The sequence below is a fragment of the Rana temporaria genome, chromosome 4 (genome assembly GCF_905171775.1).
Source record: "Rana temporaria chromosome 4, aRanTem1.1, whole genome shotgun sequence".
NCBI lineage: Eukaryota > Metazoa > Chordata > Amphibia > Anura > Ranidae > Rana > Rana temporaria.
Window position 1 is genome coordinate 134,142,704 of NC_053492.1, and position 19,818 is coordinate 134,162,521.

General features: G+C 43.3%; 1 protein-coding gene across 2 annotated transcripts in view; it reads left to right on the plus strand.

Annotated features, from left to right (window-relative positions):
• The first annotated feature begins 4,755 nt into the window (after window positions 1-4,755).
• The window catches only part of LOC120936603 (ceruloplasmin), a 79,623-nt gene continuing 64,560 nt past the window's right edge, over window positions 4,756-19,818 (plus strand). For both annotated transcript variants that reach the window (XM_040349082.1, XM_040349081.1), the window contains exons 1-3: window positions 4,756-4,965; window positions 9,431-9,675; window positions 10,322-10,534. In XM_040349082.1, coding sequence (XP_040205016.1) covers window positions 4,811-4,965; window positions 9,431-9,675; window positions 10,322-10,534 — 613 coding nt within the window. In that variant the 5' untranslated portion in view covers window positions 4,756-4,810. The remainder of the gene's footprint in view (window positions 4,966-9,430; window positions 9,676-10,321; window positions 10,535-19,818) is intronic.

Below are 19,818 nucleotides of genomic sequence, written 5' to 3' on the forward strand. Positions count from 1 at the left end.
TAGTACAGGTTACTTTGACAGCTTTTTGTTGCCGTGTCCCAACTTTTTTGAGATGTGTTGCTGCCATCAATTTCAAAATTACTGTCATGGACCTTGGGATGCTAAAGTGTTTCTACTTGACATCTATTACACAGGAGAGGGTTGCTAATAAATCATAATTCATGTATTACATGAGATGGGACATATTACAGGTGATCTCATGTGGACCAGAGTGACTCATTCCTCTGCATAACAGACTGTTGAAATGCTAATGTCCCACCACCAGCCAGCTCTCTATTCTAAAGGTTAATTGGTCTATTGTGTGTGTGAAGAAGACCTGTGTTTACCCCTAAGAGATGTGTATTGTATAGTGGGGAAATTCAGACGAGACGCCTAGTCACCTCGTCAGGCTAAATGATTAGATAATTGGCTCATGTTAATTATTCTGATTGCTTCGCTGTTATTCTGTTATTCTGTATTCTGTTACAATTAGTAATTAACTTCACTGATGTCATTATCTAAATAAATGTCTTGTCAGGGTCGGCACCAGAGTGTCTACCTATAATCTGTATGGAAGCCCCAGTGTGTGAAAAGGGGGTGGAGATTTCATTGTTCTTTGATTGATAAGCTTGTAAACTGTATATAACCAGCTGAATGCTGCCATTAAAGAGAGTCCTGTTTGAACTTACATACAGCCTGCCTGGTGTTTGTTCTTAATGGGTCTGAACGGCACATAGCTGTAGTTTGGATCCCGGGACCTTGGATGACTGGACCATCAGACGTTGCAATCTGCAAGCTGACTCACTGGTAGCAGAGGAGTGTCGGGAGAGCAGGACCGGGCGAGCAAAGGGGTCTCGTCACAATTACCATTTTTTTTCCTTTTTTTCCTTATATTGCTTTTCTTAAAATTGTATGTTTCCTCAGTTTAAACATTTGATATAAGTTAAAATAACATGTCTCCATGCGCTTGATCAGCAAGCAGCCAGCAAAAAGGGTTATTGTAGCACTGTCTTTATGTGGTTTGCTATAAACATTTGATATGTTTTCTATTGTAAATAAAATATGCGTATATGAGTGTAGCGGTGCACTTCCGCGAGTTTCAAAAGATCCACACATCACAGTGATGCCTGACCCCCATTCATCCATCTTGAGACAATGGACAGTCATGTGCGTTGCTTTGCTGTATTTTATTTGTGGGACACAACTTGGATAGGATTGGAATGATATGAGATGGCCATAGCACTTAGCACATTGGTAGAACGTTAATTGAAAGATTCAGTCCTGATAATAAGGCACGGTTATAGTTCACAGTCTGTTGCCCTCTGCTTTCCTTCACGTCTTTTGCACACTGAAATATTTTGTTTCGAAATTTCGATTTCATCCGAAAAAGTTACTCCCGAAATTTGTTTTTATTTATTTCGTTCTTCGTTAGAAATTGCATTAGTCCGAAAATCTAAAGGAATTAAGGTTTAATCTGTCATTGAAGGCTTATGGTGTCTGTTGAATGTTCAAAGAAGATTAGACGGAACAGCAAAACTGTACGACGCCGCGATCGTACATTTCCGGTTGAATGTTCCGCCTACAAGCTAGCTATATTAGAATTCTAATGTTGTATTCTGATGGAGTTGATAAAATGATTATTTTGTGTTTATGTTATTTTTCTCCTAACCACTCAAATATTGCTTTCCTTTCTTATATTGTTTTATTTCTTTTATTTCTTGAGATATATGTATATACTGTATAAGTGTGTGTGTATTACGCTAGCATTATTTTCCTTAAAAGAGTCATTATAGAGTTAAATCTCGGCCCAGGAAGGAAAACTGAAAACAGATGTCTCTCTACTTCCTTCTCCAAACCCCCTCCTTTCTGCCCATCCCATCGACCAAAGAAAGATGGCCCCCATGAGTGTGGAATGTAAGCCATCTGGCAAGTAGGCGATGTAACGAGACAAGACCATATGTGGATTAGCGAATCAGATGTATCCATATGAATGATGATTGCTTATGTCACTCTGTCTATAAAGCTGTGATACCAATAAAGTTTCCGCCTCTCTTGCTGTTGGGATGGTAAAGGCTGCAGACTGAATTAATTTTCCCTCTTGTTTGCATGATTTACTATTATGAAATTTGGTTCAGAGGCAGATTAGGTTATGCCCTGGAGTTGTGCCAGGGGATATCTATTTCAGTATGACTAGTAATAATTATATTTATAAATTATTATTATTATTACTAGTCAACCAACATTAGAATTTTTCTATAGCCTATGGGCCGAGCATTTGACCGGAAATGTATGATTGCGGCGTCGTACAGTTTATCTGCTCCATCGAATCTTCTTAGAACTTTTGACAGACACCATAAGCCTTCAATGACAGATTCGACGTTTGTATGTTTTTCGATGCTTTGTCGAATCTTCGTCGTTCATGCTGAATTGTCAAGTTAGCTAGCTATTTTACTGCTTCTCCTCCTTGGTTACAATCAGCCAATAACATTCATCATCATCATTATTTTTATTTTACTTTCCCCACTCAATTCCAGCAGCGATCTTTTGTTTCTATAATGTCAAATATTTTCTGTCTATAATGTCGAATCTTTTCTGTCTATAATGTCGAATCTTTTCTCTCTATGTCGAATCTTTCCTCTCTATGTAGAATAATCTTGGACTAATAGAGTTATGGTTAGGCACATTCGACCGCAGGTTTGATAGACACCGATTGTTATTGTCAGCATCATGTCGAATCTCCTATCTATATCGAACTGTTGTTGCAACGAAAACGAAAATAAAGCATTTGTTTATGTCGGATCTTTCGGTTTTCGGATTCTGCGCATTCATTTTTGTTTGTTAAAACGATAACAAAAATACCTGAAATTCGGACAAAAATGCATTCGGACGAAAAATGAATACACATGTCTACTGCAGACTATTGCTCCTTCTCTTCTTCACTGACTCCTGCAGAGTATCTCTTCTCATGTATAAATCCTTTGCTGCAAACCCATTTATATTTCACTGTCACTACGAGAACTCACTCTGAATAACTCCTCAGCTTGCTCAAAGTCACTCAAATGCTGGTACTGAGCCAGAGGTGCCTACAAAACCCACTCCCGACAGCTCAGTACTTTAGCAACAAATGGCGACAGATGGACTACTAGGCCCAGATAGTCCAATTTTGCAGATGCTGCATTCCCCGGTCACAGAGATCCACACTGTGTTTAAAGTATTTTCCTGAACTGCTGCGTTCCCGGCCACAACAGTCTACACTATCCTCAATAGCTTCCTCCAGTTCCATTACTGGCTGTAGTGTACACACTGACCTTCTCCATGCCCCGGTCCATAGAGGAAACACAGTTCAGCTGCACAGTCCAGCGATTCCTAATCCTTCCTCTCCTCTCTTGAATTCCTCCTCTGAGATGCATGTGAGGGATGAGTCTTCCCCGCGACTCCCCCCTTAGCACATGGCAGGCCCCAGGCTGGGGACCACCTTACAGCAACTAGCTAGTGCTCCATCTTTCTTTCTCCAACGACTTCCCCTCTGCCACATGTCACCTCAGCTTATATGGGAGGCCTGCCCCCTGCCAATACCGAATGGGGGTTGGCAGAGCTCCTCACATGAGCTGCCTGTCACTCAGAACTTCAAGTCCAGCCCCTGTTTCAGAACACACTGACTGAAAGCAGGGGAGGCGTCTCAGAACCTGAGCAGAAGTGGTCACACCCACTGCTACAATGATCACTCCCAATCCCAGATCAAAACAAGCAGGCCTAGATTAGAGCACAGGCCTGACTAAATTTACCTGTCACTTATACCTGAAACATAGAAAACCCCATTATAGCACCTACCAAAAGGTAGAGGGTGCTACATGAGATTTGCAGATCTTTGTATTCTGTTTTTATGTACATTTTACCCAGCAGACCAACATTTTTGGAATCTGGGTTATAATACTATCAATGATTTTTAATTACTTGGAACAGTCTAATTGATTTACATAAAATACACATGTGGGGAGCTGCAATTGGCACTGCACTGACAAGCCATTCACCTCTGCAGCTAGGGGTTCGGATCCCGGTCTCGGCTACATGTGAATTGAGTTTGGTGGTCTCAGCCCGGCTCCCGGTGGGTGTGCTATGCGAGGTAAGCCTGCGCTTAGTACGCCCACCCCCCTCCCACAAAAAAAACACCACACTTACACGCACTCGAAATTGGGTTAACATGCACACACTTTGACCACGCGGTCTCTAAAAAAGAGGGGCGAAGGACTAAGGGGGCTGGTTGAGAGGGCTAGACCTCTCACTCCCTTATAGGGAGTCCCTCTGCCCCGTTGGGCTTCAAAGCGGAGCAGGTAGGGCGGGCTGTGTGGGAGGACCCCCTCACGCACCCGCCATTGCCACCCGGGGCATGGAGAAAGGTGGCAGATTGCCTCTGGTGGAGGCCTGCCTACTCCCAACTCCTGCAGTCCGGCTCCTCTCTCGAGTACACGCACAAAATACACTTTAAAAAAATAAAAAAAAATACACATGAATACATTCATAAACTAATTTTCATAAAAACTAAAAGAACAAAAAAATAAGGGCATCAAAAATATTCTCATAATATAGTTTATAATCTACCAGGGCTCATTGTTCTGTCTGGGAAATATACTTGTATTAACTAATCAATTTCTGTTACAACATTGCCTAATACTACGGACTTGCCAAGTGATTTTACTGGAAGATGTGTTTGCTTTTTTTAGCAGAGAGGACTTTGATAGGAACCTCCAAAGTGAAGTCAGTGTTTCAGGAAGCTCCGTGCTTTATAAATGCTGACAGTCAGTCACTAAGCTCTGCTCATTACACAAGTACAATGAAGCTCTTCGTAATACACCTACTCTGTGCAATGTTTGTTGTATGTGTTATGGGCAAAGACAGGGAATATTTCATTGGAATTCAAGAAATATATTGGGATTATGCTCCTAGTGGAAAGAATATAATTTCTGGAAACCCCATTGATAAAGACGAGTAAGTAATTTTTATGACATATTTCTCAAATGAGCAGAACTCCAGACTAAGAAGTTTGAGGATTGATAGATCTTTCCTAACATTGTTAAAGCGGAGTTTCACCAAAATCTTTTTTTTTTAAAGTCAGTACAAATACTGCAGCTGCTGACTTTTAAAATATGGACACTTACCTGTCCAGGGCACCCGCAATGTCCTCACCCGAAGCTGATCTGTCCCTCGGCACTCGGTGCGGATTCACAACCTGGTTCCCTACTGCACATGTGCGAGTCACGCTGCACGTCCTCACTGGTTCCTGCTGTCTTCTGGGACATGTGGGTATCCCAGAAGACAGTGTGGGGGATGGAAGAGGGGCCGGACATGGCGTAGATCGCCGCGAATCCTGCGGCGATCTATGCTGGAAGTGGGAGAAAATACCTGAATTAGACAGGTATCTGCTCCCCCTTCCCCCTGAAAGGTGCCAAATGTGACACCGGAGGGGGGAGGGGATCTGAAAAGAGGAAGTTCCATTTTTGGTTGTAACTCCGCTAAAGCCTAGGTTCACACTGCTGCGAATTCAAAATCGCGGTAAAATGCGCGATTATACCGCGATTTCGCGGCCGCGATTTTGCCTCGATTTTGCCGCGATTTCGGCCGCAATTTAATGTAAATTGCGGCCCGAAATCGCAAAAAGTAGTACAGGAACTACTTTTTGAAATCGCAGATGCGGCGTCGCACTGATTAGGACAGTGCCATTGCCGACAATTGCCGCCGATTTGAGATGCGATTTGACATGTCAAATCGCATCTGAAATCGTTCCAAATCGTACCCAGTGTGAACCAGGGCTTAAAGACATTTTAAATTTGTTTAGTTTAACACTAGTACAGAATGGTTAGATCACTGCCAAGTTCTCTGGGGAAGATTTTTCATCACTTCCTGCTTTAGAGACACAGTAGGAGGTGAGAGGAAATCACACCAACTTCCCCAGTGGAATATTACTCCCCACTTGGGGCTCTTGTACACGATACTCCTGTTTGAGCATCTACTTTACGTGCCTGTGTGCATAGGCACATTACAATTAATGGGTTGTATTTTAGCTCAGTAAAAAAAAAACTGTACTGTGCTTTTTTAAGCTGCAGTGTACAAGAGATTTTAATGTTTTGTTGACAGCCATACCATGTTGAATTTCCCATCACTTCCCATCATTTTTAATAATGGCCTCTAGGAAAAATAGAGATGGCGAATCTCCCAATTACATAGACAGCTATAAAACCTGACAGGAGCCCCATTTTATTATTATATCTAAATCTTTAAAACTGGCTTTAGATACTCTGTTAAATAGGGGAACAAATCACTTCTTAATTTTTGTTATTCAACATATTATATTGTCATATTGTACAATGAAAATAATGTAAATTGCATAGTTACATCAAGGATTTTTTCTAACACTGATTACTGGTTTCTTTTGTTGTAAAGATAGTAAGAACAGTTTTATGAATGACTATTAATATTCTACATATTAGTTTAGGTATATTTAAAGCACTAGTTCTATATGTGTTCTCTGAAGTTCTACAGATCCTTTTAATCTGCTTAGGTCTTGGTAGGACATAACGCATAAAGATATTTTAATTTAGAGTTATCAGTGGGAGAGTTTTAGAGTTCCTAACTATTAAGAGTAAATTTGGTCTCTGTGTTAAATTTGGGTTGATTTACATGGAATGGGGATTCGACTATACAACTTTGTTACGTAGGATGCAGATATGAAATGAGCAAGCCATATGGTGCAAGGATAAATGACTGTGTGAATGACACAAGACAGGGTGGGTCTATAGACTGATGCTGTGTGTATCATAATTTAGACCCTATTATCTGCATGTGGGGTAAAAAAAAAAAAAATTCAGATCGTCATCCCCTATCACCCAGGTTTGACAATCCACTGTCTTTAATGGTCCTTAGCTGACAGAAGTAAAAACCGCCATAGTCTTGTGCAGTTGTAGCTCATTGCCTACAAAGTATTCTACATTTGGAGTGGCCTTCTGCACAGCACTGCGGTAAAGAATGATAATTTAAACTAGTGTGAACTTCCTGTCTCTTAAAGCCCAACTCCAGCCGGAAATTGTTAGTAAAAAATGGTTACAGCATATGTCATTTTAAATGTCCTGTAATTTCTCTGTCTCTTGTCCAACTGATTGGGAGTCATAATGACAGAAAGTGATGGTCAATCTAACCAATGGGGAAACAGGCATCAACAAAAATATGTATATATTTTAATATTGTGGGGAAAGGGTAAACCCTCTGTCAGATGTGTGTCCTCCTCCCCCAGCGATCACCATTTTTTAAAATTTCTTAACCTGGTGTCACTGAGAGACACTTTAATGGGACCCCCCCCCCCCCCAGTGAGCAATATGACTTTATAGTGTTTCTTTTTCTTCCCCATTATATTTTATGCTGAAAAAGAACATCTGTATTGAGTTGTCCTTATAACAGGCTGGCCATATTCCTCTAACTAACAGGGTATTTATTTAAAGTGGTTCTAAACGATTACGTTTTTTTTTACCTTAATGTATTCTCTGCATTAGGGCAAAAAAACGTCTCTGATTAGGAATCCCTCCAGCCTCCACCTAAATACTCACCTGATCTCGATCCAGTGCAGTGCTTGACCGCAGCAGCTCTCTCCATCCCCATAGGACAGAGAGGCAGCACGTCTCAGGATGAAACACACAAGCGTGCCCCCGTTGGAGTCAGTTTCCTATGGAGGCACTCGCCAAAGAGGAGGAGCCAGGAGCGCCAACGGGAGATGTTAGAAGAAGAGGATTGGGGCTGCCCTGTGCAAAATGATTGCAGAGAGCAGGTAAGTATGATACGTTTATTAATTTAAAAAAAAGAAGGTTTAGAATCACTTTAAATTTCTCCTAGAAAACTCCACTCACTTGGTATATTTTTAGTTTTGCACTCTTCACTGTAGAACTTCCGATACCATAATGTGTGAAAATCCCAGCTGTTTCAAAAGGATGCAACCATCATGTTTGGCACAAAGAATCATTCTACAACCAACACTGCTTGGAGCCTGTTTTTTCTTCACTTTTCAATTTAATTGAAGATCACTTAAAGCTCCAGACCATGTATTCATTCTAAGGCTGCATTCACATTGTAAAGCCGCGTATGCGGCGTATTTTGCCGCGATTTGTGTAACTTTTTTTTCTTTTTTTTTTCACAAATCATTTCCATTGCTGTCTATGGCCGAACGCCAATGCCGCCTGAAAAAAAGGGTCCAGGACTTGTTTTCAGGCGGCAGGCGTACGGCGTTTCGGCGTTCGGCGTGAGATGTGAACCATCTCATAGACAGCAATGGAAATTCGCCCCTCCAGCGTATCGAGCGTCGTGCGTTTTGTCTCCTAGGTGTGAATGGAGCCTAATGCTATGAGTCACATGCACATAACACATATTTATTTAAGAACTCATTCAAATGGATGCTAGCAGCCATTCCCTGTTAATAAACTGCCAGGTGCTGCATGCAGGCAGCCCATTCATGTCTATTGGGCAGTAGTTGCACTGACACAGTTGCTTATCCCAATTCCACATCTATGTGGTTGCAGGTGAGCAGTCCCAAACACAGACAGTGGGCCGGATTCAAGAAGCAATTGCGCCTGTGTAACCATAGGTTACACAGCGCAATTGCTTACTTGCCCCGGCGTAACGAGTGCTCCTGATTCAGGAACCTTGTTACGCCGACTGCAGCCTAAGATCTGCGCGGCATAAGGCTCTTATGCCCGCATATCTTAGGCTGCATTCTTGTGGTGGACGCTAGGTGGCGTTCACGTTGTGCTCAGTGTATAGTATGCAAATTGCATACTAACACCGATTCACAACGTTGCGTGAGCCCTGCGTACGCAATTTACGTCGTTTACGTACGGCGGTTTTCGTGCAAGGCTGCCCCTGCTATTAGCAGGGGCAGCCCATGTTACGTATACCCGTCGTTCCCGCGTAGCGAAATTCGAATTTTACGTACTTTGCGTAAGTGAATCGTGAATGGCGCTGGACGCCATTCACGTTCACTTTGAAGCAAATGACGTCCTTGCGACGTGTTTTGCCGCAATGCACATCATGAAAGTTGCCCGACGGAGCATGCGCGCTACGATCGGCGCGGGAACGCGCCTAATTTAAATGATTCCCGCCCCCTACGGGATCATTTAAATTGCGTGCTTTAGCGCCGGGCATTTTGCCGGCGCGCCCGCGCAATTCACGGAGCTTCTGCTGCCCTGCGCCTCCGTAAATAATGGGCAATTCTACCTGAATCCGGCCCAGTATCTTTGCAGCCACTGGGTCTCAATAGACATAAATTAGCTGCCTCCCGGCAGCACCTGGCATCTGAATCTGTTTAAACAAGGCACTCATTCATGAAATACAAGTGTCAGCACCGGTCTGAATGTGATGCAGGAGTACCTAATGAAAAGACCCCTAAGTGCTCTCTACTTATGTTTTTTTGCAGGCATGCCAGCATCTATTTACAACAAGGCGCAAAACGAATAGGCAATATCTATAAGAAGGCTTCTTATTTCCAATTTACCAATGGCTTATATACAGAACAAGTAAAGAAACCAGATTGGCTGGGATCTTTAGGTCCCATTATACGAGCAGAAGTTGGAGATACTATCATTTTCCATCTTAAAAACTTTGCTTCTAGATCATATGGCGCACATCCACATGGAGTAGAGTATACAAAGGAAAATGAAGGTAAACATATTTTGACATTGATACATTGTAGATAGCCTAATGCCGCGTACAGACGGTCGTTTTTTGTGATAGAAAAAAACGAAGTTTTATGTGATGAAAAAAAACAACGTTTTTCAAACTTCATTTTCAAAAATGATGTAGCATACAAACCATCGTTTTTTCCAAAAGCTCTAGCAAAGCGTGGTTACGTTCAGCATGTACGACGGCACTCTGTTCCATTCAAAATCGCGTCCTAACTTGCTTCTGAGCATGCGCGGGTTTAAATACGTCGTTTAAAACAACGCTTCAATTTTTTTTTTTCGTTTTTCACAAGACATAAAACGACATTTTCCCCACACACGGTCATTTTAATTGACGTTTTTAAAAACGTCGTTTTTTTTCATCACATAAAGTGATGGTGTGTACGCAGCATTAGAGTCCTCCTGAACCATAGATATTTGATTAAAAAATAACTTATTGGTAGTCAAATCTTCTCCTACTGGTAAATAATGTAACACTATTTTGATTTGGTTGTTGTTTTTGGTATATGAATCAGCACAGCATATTTCTATACACATATGTTGAGTGATTTTTCACTTTTGTGATGGCAGCTTTCGTTTAATATAAAACTGGTGCGCAGAGTCACATTTCTTACACACATTTACAGGTGCCCTATACCCAGACACCACTTCAGGGACCAAAAAGGCAGATGATGCTGTCAAACCTGGAGAATCCTATACTTACAAGTGGGATGTAGTGAAAGACCAAGGACCATCTGCATCGGACGATGATTGTATCATCAGACTATATCACTCACACATCGATGGCCCAAAGGATGTTTTCTCTGGACTTGTGGGACCAATGATTATCTGTAAGGCAGGTGAGCAATACATTCATTTGTTCATATTTATTTATTTATTTCACATGGCGTATAGAATCATTCAAATCAGTCCTTGTCACCAGAGGAGCTTGCAATTCAATGTCCTTGCTCCATATATACACACACGTATCACAACCAAGATTGGTTGTACGCCAATTAACCTTGCAAAGCATTTTCGGACTGCAAATTGGAACCAGCACTACCAAGTTCATTTACTTTTTTATTGTATGTGTGTTTTATTATGTGTTGTATGATTTGATTCTTTTGTCTTGAAACTAAGTTTGCTTCCTTAATTTTAACCACTTCAGCCCCGAAAGGATTTGCCCCCTTAATGACCAGGCCATTTTTTGCGATACGGCACTGTGTCGCTTTAACTGACAATTGTGCGGTTGTGCGACGCTGTACCCAAACAAAATTGATGTCATTTTTTTCCCAAAAATAGAGCTTTCTTTTGTTGGTATTTGATCATCTCTGCGGTTTTAATTTTTTGTGCTATAAACTTTGAAAAAAATATATATTTTTTGCTATAAGTATGAACAGCAGATCTCTCTCCTTTCCCCTGACAGAATGGAGATCTGTCTGTTTACATTAACAGATCTCCGTACTGTCTCTCTCAGGAGCGATCGCGGGTGCCCAGCGCATTGTGTCCCATAGTGGTCTTAAAGCGGCCGACTTACAGCTATGGCGATTTGCCCAGGAGAGCCAGCCTGCCGCAGTATAACAATGGCTGCTTGTCCACTACTGGTTGATAGCTCTCAATTCATACTATTAGACATTAATTAGAAATTAATTACTTTTTCCTACAGCTGTGTCTGTGGAAGCGAGTGTTTTTAGGTGTTTTGTAATGCAAATAACACATAGCACATTAATATTTAGCTTTCTGCTACTGAGCGGGCAGGGGAAGCTTTTGGCTCTTATTTCCATTTTAATGGCCCTCTGTTTGCTTATTGGATAAAGGAATCATGCTTTCACATCAAAATACCTCAGCAGTTTATTTTGAAATTTCAAAGCAAGCTGCATTTGTTATGCTGCTTCTTTAGCTAACCCACAGTGCTATGGAATTCCTTTTCTATTTCTATAGATTTTTATTGAAGCTTTACAGCCAGGTATACAGTTTAATATAACAGGTACAGCAGTAAACCAACATGTTTTGGGAATATTTTTATGTAGTGATAATTTATTTTAATATATATCTCTATCTATCTATATCTATCTATTTATATATACATGTCGGGAGAGAGAGAGACTATCATACAGAGTCTATGCCATGAATCTGGCTAACCACCTGACCCATCTCTCTGACCACCCAGAGAACTATAGGAAGTTAATATTGGGTCAGATATCAGACAACTATATAAGCAACACTTGTACACAAGTTAAAATGTCGTATTTCTGTGTATACAGTATATTAGGGATGAGCCGAACACCCCCCCGATTCGGTTCACAGCAGAACATGCGAACAGTCCGAAAGTTTGCGCAAAACAGTCCCTGCACAAAATGACATTGCTAAAGGAATAAAGGAATTCAAAACTGCTTGCGGCTGTAATGTAATGTTGGGTCCTGACAATATAGATGTAAATTGTTGATAAATACAGCATGGGTCCCCCCCAGCCCATTACCAGGCCCTTTGGGTCTTGTATGGATATTAAGGGGAACCCCGCACCAAAATAAAAAAAAAGGCATGGGGCCCCCAGGCTCTATATACTCTGAACAGCAGTATACAGGTGGCCCCCGGGTTACAAACAAGACAGGGACTGTAGGTTTGTTCTTAAGTTGAATCTGTAATTTGGAACAGGTAAAGAACAGTGTAGCTCCAGCCAAAAAAACAATTTTGAAGGTTTTTGGATAACATAGGGAAGGGTTCTCAGTCCTGTAACATTTGTTTTGCAGTCTATGCCCCTGTTCAGAAGATTTCACCTCACTTTCTGTCCCATTGACAATAGGATTTTTAAAATTTTGAGTTTGTAGGGAAACAAGGATTGGTGAGAAAGCATCAGTGGAGACACTTTTTTCCAAAAATAACTCTTACAGGAGAGAATTTGCCTTCCTATGGGTAGATTTCCTCTCACTTACTGTTTGTAAGTAGGAGTCGTTTGTAAGTCGAATGTTTGAAAGTAGGGGACCGTCTGTATATACTATACGGCCTGCCCTATATACTCTGCAGAAAATTGGGCCTTAGGTGTTGGTGGTACCAGAAAACTGTAAGCCCTCAAAGATACTCTTGGTGGGCGCTGGAACGGGCCCTGCTGTAAAATATTAGATCAAGAATGGGAATTACATGCCCCTGTTAAACAGGGGCAGAAAAATTGGGCCCGAGGCGGCGTTGGTGGTGGCAAAACACTGTAAAGCTTCACAGATACTCTTGTTGAGCGCAGGAGTGGACCCTGCTGAGAAATATTAGATCAAAAATTGTAATTACGTGCCCCTGTTGAACAGTTGGGCCTTAGGCAGTGCTGGTGGTGCCACAACACTGCAACCCCTCACAGATACCGTAGTTGTGCACAGGAACGAGCCCTGCTGTGAAATATTACAGCAAAATATTTAATTAAAAAGCCCCTGTTAAACAGGGGCATAAAATTGGGCCTTAGGCAGTGGTGGTGGTGCCACAACACTGAAACCCCTCACAGATTACGTAGTTGTGCACAGGAACAAGCCCTGCTGCAAATATTACAGCACAATTTGTAATTACACGCCCCTGTTAAACAGGCAGACAAATTGGGCCTTACTGGTGGTGGTGCTCAGAAACAGAAATGTTCTTAGAAGATATCAACATGAACATTGAGGAAGAATAGGATAGCACTCAGCATAACATGATAGTCACTCAGCATCAGCATAGGCAGGCTTCCAGGGATCTCAAACTCATAGTAAAATTATTCGGTTACATCAGCATCAGGTACTTGGTAGCTGGTGGTGATCCAAAACTGATTCATTTTTATGAAGGTGAGCTGATCAACTGAGTCTGTGGAGACGCAGACTCTGTGATTGGTTACAAAGCCTCCAGCAGCACTGAATGTGCGTTCAGATAGAACGCTGGATGCAGGACAGGCCAGTAGCTCAATTGCATACTGTGCAAGCTCTGGCCAGTGATCCATCCTCAAGACCCAGTAAACCAGTGGATTTTCCATTGGAAAGGTCTCCAAGTCTGATCTTGCCCTTAGGTATTCCTGCACCATGTAAATCAGACGCTGGAGATGGTTGCTGGAACCGATCAGACCTTGGGGCTGCGGACGAAAAAATTGTCTGAGCGCATTGGTCAGATGGCCACCTTCTTCACCGCTCCTTCTGTGACTGACCAAAGCCTCAGCAACACGTTGTCCAGGAGGACCACGAAATTGTAACCTCCCAGGCTCTGAAAACGCATTGCACAAACCTTTCTGCAAGGCCTCCTGAAGATGTTTAATCCTCTGCTCCCTCTGCGAAGGCTGGATAAGTTCTGCAACCTTATCATTGTAACGTGGATCAAGAAGGGTTGCCAGCCAGTAGTTATCCCTCTCCTTGATCACACGAACCTGAGGGTCTTTTCGCAGGCTTTGCAGGATCAGGGAGGTCATGCAGCATAGGTTTGATGAGGCATTCAATCCGGAGTCCTCTGGGTAACTAAGGGTGACATGATCTGCAGACACCTCCTCCCAGCCACTTACAAGTCCTTGGGTTTCTGGGGACTGTAAATGATCCCTTGAAGACTGCTGCTGATGCTGAGTGCTAGGCTCCACCTCCATGCTGACACAATCCTCCTCCTCCTCTTCTTGTGTGAGTGGTGGGCACGCAGGAATACTGTCTAGATAAAGGGGGCCTTGAGAGGTAAGGAAGTCCTCCTCTTCCTCCCTCTGTTCTGCCTCAAGTGCCTGTCCATTATTCCACACATCGTGTGCTCCAACAGGAAGACAAGAGGGACAGTATCAATGATGCATGCATTGTCACTGCTCACCATCCTCGTGGCCTCCTTAAATGGTGACAGGACAGTGCATGTATCCTTGATCAGCAGCCACTGGCGTGGGGGAAAAAAAAAAACTCCCCTGACCCTGTCCTGGTGCCATACTCACACAGGTACTCATTGATGGCCCTCTGCTGCGTGTACAGCCGCTGCAGCATTGCCAATGTTGAGTTCCACCTGGTGGGCATGTCACAGATGAGGCGGTTATTGGGCAGGTTGTATTCCTTTTGAAGGTTAGCTAGCTGAGCACTGGCATTAAATGACTGGCGGAAATGCCCACAGACATTCCTGGCCTGCCTTTTAGGAGATCCTGTAAGCCCGGGTACCTGCACAAGAACCGCTGAACCACCAATTTAAGGATGTGAGCAGGGAACATTTGTCAACTGTCCCTGTCGGAGGGCAGAGAGGAAGTTGGTGCCATTGTCGCAAACCACCATTCCTGGCTGAAGTTGGCATGGCACCAACTACCTCTGAGCCTGCCCCTGCAGAGCTGACAGAATCTCTGCCACGGTGAGGCTCCTGTCCCCTAAGCAGACCAACTCAAGCACCACATGGCATCTTATTGCCTGAGTGCTTGCGTAGCCCCTAGAATGCCTATGGAGAACCGCTGTTCCGAGGACAAATTGTCAGAGGAAGAGGCCAAAGAGGAAGAAGGGGAGGAGAGAGGTGTGGCAGGATCACCACTACCAGCATTTTGGAGGTGTGATGGCGGAACAGGCTCCATCAATACTGCACCCTGTCCTGCATCCTTTCCAGCTGCCAGCAGGGTTACCCAGTGCACCGTGAAAGAAAGATAACGTCCCTGTCCATGCCTGCTGTACCATGAGTCAGCGGTCATATGCACCTTACCACTGACCATCCTGTCCAACGAGGCCAAGACATTGCCTTCCACATTTCGGTAGAGAGCCGGAATTGCCTACAGAGAAAAAATATGGCGTTTGGGATCCTGCCACTGAGGTACTGCACATTCCACAAATTCTCAAAAGGGGGCAGAGTCTACCAGCTGAAAAGGCAGCAGTTGGAGTGCTAGCAATTTTTTCCAAACTAGCTGAGCATGTGGATGGCTGGGACCGAATGTCTTTCGCCGGTTTATCAACTGGGGTAGGGAAATTTGCCTGCTACTATTGGATGTTGGTGTACCGCTAGCATATTGCCCGGAAGTACTTGGGACACCTAATTCTACACCTTGATTCCTCTCAGTGCAGGTCTCTGAGAGGACTGAAGGTATAGTGGGGTTAAAGATCCCAAATGATGAGGAGCAAGGAGAGGTCCGCCTTGTTCTTTGGCGTGGGTCTTTTAAGTACTGTTGTGGTAGGTCGACATATGTCTGGTCAAGCATGTGGTGCCCAAGCAGCTGGTGTTTTGGCCACGCTTGATACGCTTCAGACATATGTTGCAAACAGCAATGGTGTGATCTGCTGCACACGTCTCAAAAAAGGCCCACACCAAAGAACTTGCGGAGTCAGCAGTGCCCTGCACATGCAGAGCTCTGCGGTGTGATGCAGTCGGTTGCCTGCCCTTAAGCTAGCCCCTGGAGGGCATCCTGCCTCGTTGGAGATGTGCCTCCTCCTCCTCTCTTCTATCAGGCACCCACGTAGAGTCAGTGACCTCATCATCCCCTCCCTCCTCGCCACTGGAGCAAACCTGGCAGTATGCTGCAGCTGGGGAAACATGACTACCTGTTTCTTGTCCTTCTTGGGCACCCCCTCTCTCTGGGCTCACGTTACTGCCTTTATCCTCAACCTGGGTACCATCATCGGAGCCTTCAAAATGCTGCGCATCTTCCTGCAGCATGTACCCGACACTGTGATCGAACAGTTCGGGGGACTCCTCAGGGCCTGATGATGAGGCTAGGGAAGGAGTGACTGATGACATTGAGCGGATGAAAGAGGTCGCTTTGGCAGCTGCATTGGCAGACAAAGTACTCTGAGCATGGGTTACAGAGAATAAGGAGGATGAGGACGGCTTGGTCATCCACTCTACCAACTCTTCTGCATGTTGTGGCTCAACACGGCCAGTCTCGAAAAAAAAAGGACAAGCGTGCCCCACGGCCATGTGCTGAGGATGCACCATGTCCACGACCAGCACTGTTGGCTGTAGACACAGAGCCTGCTTTCCCTATTTTAGTGGCCTGTGAGCGTCTGCCTCTCCTTGTTGGCCTTCCAGACATACTGTACAATTTGGAAAGTGGAAATTAATAAAGACTAGAAAAAAATTTACTTTTGGCGGCACACGGGTAAGGAATATAAAAATCTATAGATATTTATTATAAAGCTAAGTATATAAAAAAGTATCTAGACTAATAATACAGTATTACATCAGCATAGGAACCCAACATATATTCCAGTAACACTTCCAGAACCTTATACTAATTCAAGTACGTTCACACCATGAGAATGCATAAACATCAAATCGTAAAAAATAGAAAATAAATAAAAGGTTTGTGTCCTTGAAAGTGGGTCCGATATGCAGGATATTAATTCTTGCTTTGCTCAACACGTTTCGCGTGAAAACGCTTCATCAGGAGCATGGCAATAAACAGGTCGTGTTAAATCGGTGAACACAAGCCTGAATATCACCATTGAGGCTGAATATATGTGGCGCTGACCCAGACAGCCAGCTGGGTTTCTTAGTGCTCGTTCAAAGAGGCAGACACAGTCTGCTGGTAAGCAAAAAGAGAAGGGAAAAAGGGGAGGATTCCTTCAATGTAATAGGTATCGTAGCCCAGATAATGGAATGTAGATCAGGTGCACTAGCTGGACGGGGCAGGAAATAGCAATATCTGCCTAATCATTCATCCAAAGAGGGAAAATAGTATCTAGGGTCGTCCAGTTTGCAAACGAGCTGGGGAAGGAGAAGGGAGAGCATCCTCCATAGTGCCTCTCCTGTATACTTTGGCTCAAGAGCTTGCTAATTACACCTCTAGAGGGATACACGACCATCAACTGTATACTTGTGTTTCAGCTCAGGATTTTTCCACACATGTAGAGTGAAACAAAGTGCTCCAATAGTGTAAAATAGTAACAACCAATTTATTAAACACTTCAATAATTGCGTGGCTGCACAAGAAGAATCTACACTGACGTGAGAAGCCGCAGCTAAGAACGATATACTGCTATCGCGGTCCGGGACTCAGGAGTGGGTGAAAGACATAGATCGAGTGCACACCTTGGGTCTGCTGTGACCGCTGAGTACTACAGTGCCATCTTACACATGTGTTTGCTGTGCTTTTTATCAAGGCTGGTTTTCTATGTTTGATCATGTGAGTGCAATTATTGAAGCGTTGGTGTGATTTTTAATAAATTGGAGCACTTTGCTCTTGAGCAAAACACGAGAGTGGGAGGCATTAACAGCTGGTGAGTGCAATTTCAAAGGGGAGTTGTCACAAGCACAGCGGTGTGGTGGAAGATTTTAAGATTTGAGAAGATTGAATCTTGCTTGGATTATCACTTCACTTTATGGACTATTATTAATATAATTTATTATTGTATTATTGATTTGCCACATGTCACGTGGGGTTATTTCTAATAGTCACGGTGTTATTCGTGATTGATACTTGACACTTAGGGATTGGTACTTAGGTACTGGTCTAATGAGTGCCACATGTTTTCCTATTTTCACATTTAAGTTTTTAGGTTTAAATTCAGTTTATTAACATTTGTTTTTTTCAAGTGGCAGCTTCAGTTTTCTATTGGCGCAGTGGTGGTATAGGATATTAGGGGTGGTTATATATTTTTATACCTACAGTTTATTATATATATAGACAAGCCTGTTAGGGAACGGTTTCTGTCCTAACTGGAATGGGGAATGTGAACTCAATATTTGGTGTGCCTTTTCTACTAATACTTGAAGAGTAGTTTCTATTATAGCAATAATAATTCTAAGATACAATTTTTTTTTTTTTTTTTCCATAAAGAATTTTATTAAGAAAAATCAAAACATCGGGCCAGATTCACAAAGAGATACGATGGCGTATCTCCTGATACACCATCGTATCTCTGACTTAAACTGGTCCTATCTATGCGTCTGATTCATAGAATCAGGTACGCATAGATATGGCTAAGATCCGACAGTGTTACACTGTGTTACACTGTCGGATCTTATTTTCAATTTGAAAATGGCCCCCGGGGGCGTTCCCGCTGATTTACGTTGAATAATATGTAAATCAGCGAGATACGCGAATTCACGAACGTACGCGTACCCGACGCAGTGTTCTTACAACGTTTCCGTAGTGGCTTTCCCGGCGTATACTTACCCCTGTTTCTATGAGGCGCAGCCAATGTTAAGTATAGCTGTCGTTCCCGCGTCGCTATACTCAACAAAAAATTTACGTCGTTTGCGTACGCCGATTTAGAAACCCGCGCGTCGCTAGTTACACTTACGTCGAAACCACTGACGTCCTAGTGACGTCAGTGGGAGCAATGCACGCCGGGAAATTCCGCGGACGGCGCATGCTCATTTAAATCGGCGCGGGGACGCGCCTGATTTAAATAGTACACTCCCCCTAGCCACGGAATTTGAATTCCGCTGGGGGATATACGATCCGCTGCCGCAAGTTTGGAGGTAAGTGGTTTGTGAATTACCCACTTGCCTCGCAAACTTGCGGGAGCGAATCTTAAATCAGGTAGATCGAGCGGATCTAAAGATCCGCTGATCTACGTGAATCTGGCCCATCAAGTCTTACATACAATGAACGTACATAAACATACGTTTATGTAAAGTCACAAGGCACATTAATGTTGCAAAAATTTTTTAAGGCCATAAAAACCATCAATAATTCAAACCAACTACATGGGGTTGGCATAGTGCCGCAGTATGGCCGTTAATGAGAACACGACAGGTTCCCTATTGAGAGAAGAGAATAAGAAAATAGAAATGGAGGTAGGAGAGAGAAAGAGAAGGGGGGGAGAGAGAGAGAGAAAGAGAAGGGGAGAGAGAGAGATAGGGAGGGAGGAAGAGAGAGAGAGAGAGAGAGAGAGAGAGGGAGGAAAAGCAAAAAAAAAAAAAAAATTATACAGGGGGGGGTTGGGAGGGGATAGGTTCAAGGGAAGGGGGGAAAGGGGTCATCAGTGTCAACGGTCCTCCACCAAATTAATCCCATAAATTAGACTCCACAATGTTTACTCGGTATGACTAGGCCAGCATCAACTAAAGCCTAGGAGTTATGAGCCTGAAAGCGTTGAGTTGTTTTAAAATGAGTCCAGCGTGCCCATGTGTTTGTAAATTTCTGAATACATTCTTGGGAGACGTGAATTAGTTCTTCCATTTCTTCCATTTTAGAGATTCTACCAAACCATTCCCCAATCGTTGGAGCATGTGTGGAGCGCCAATGTACTGGAATGCAAAGCCT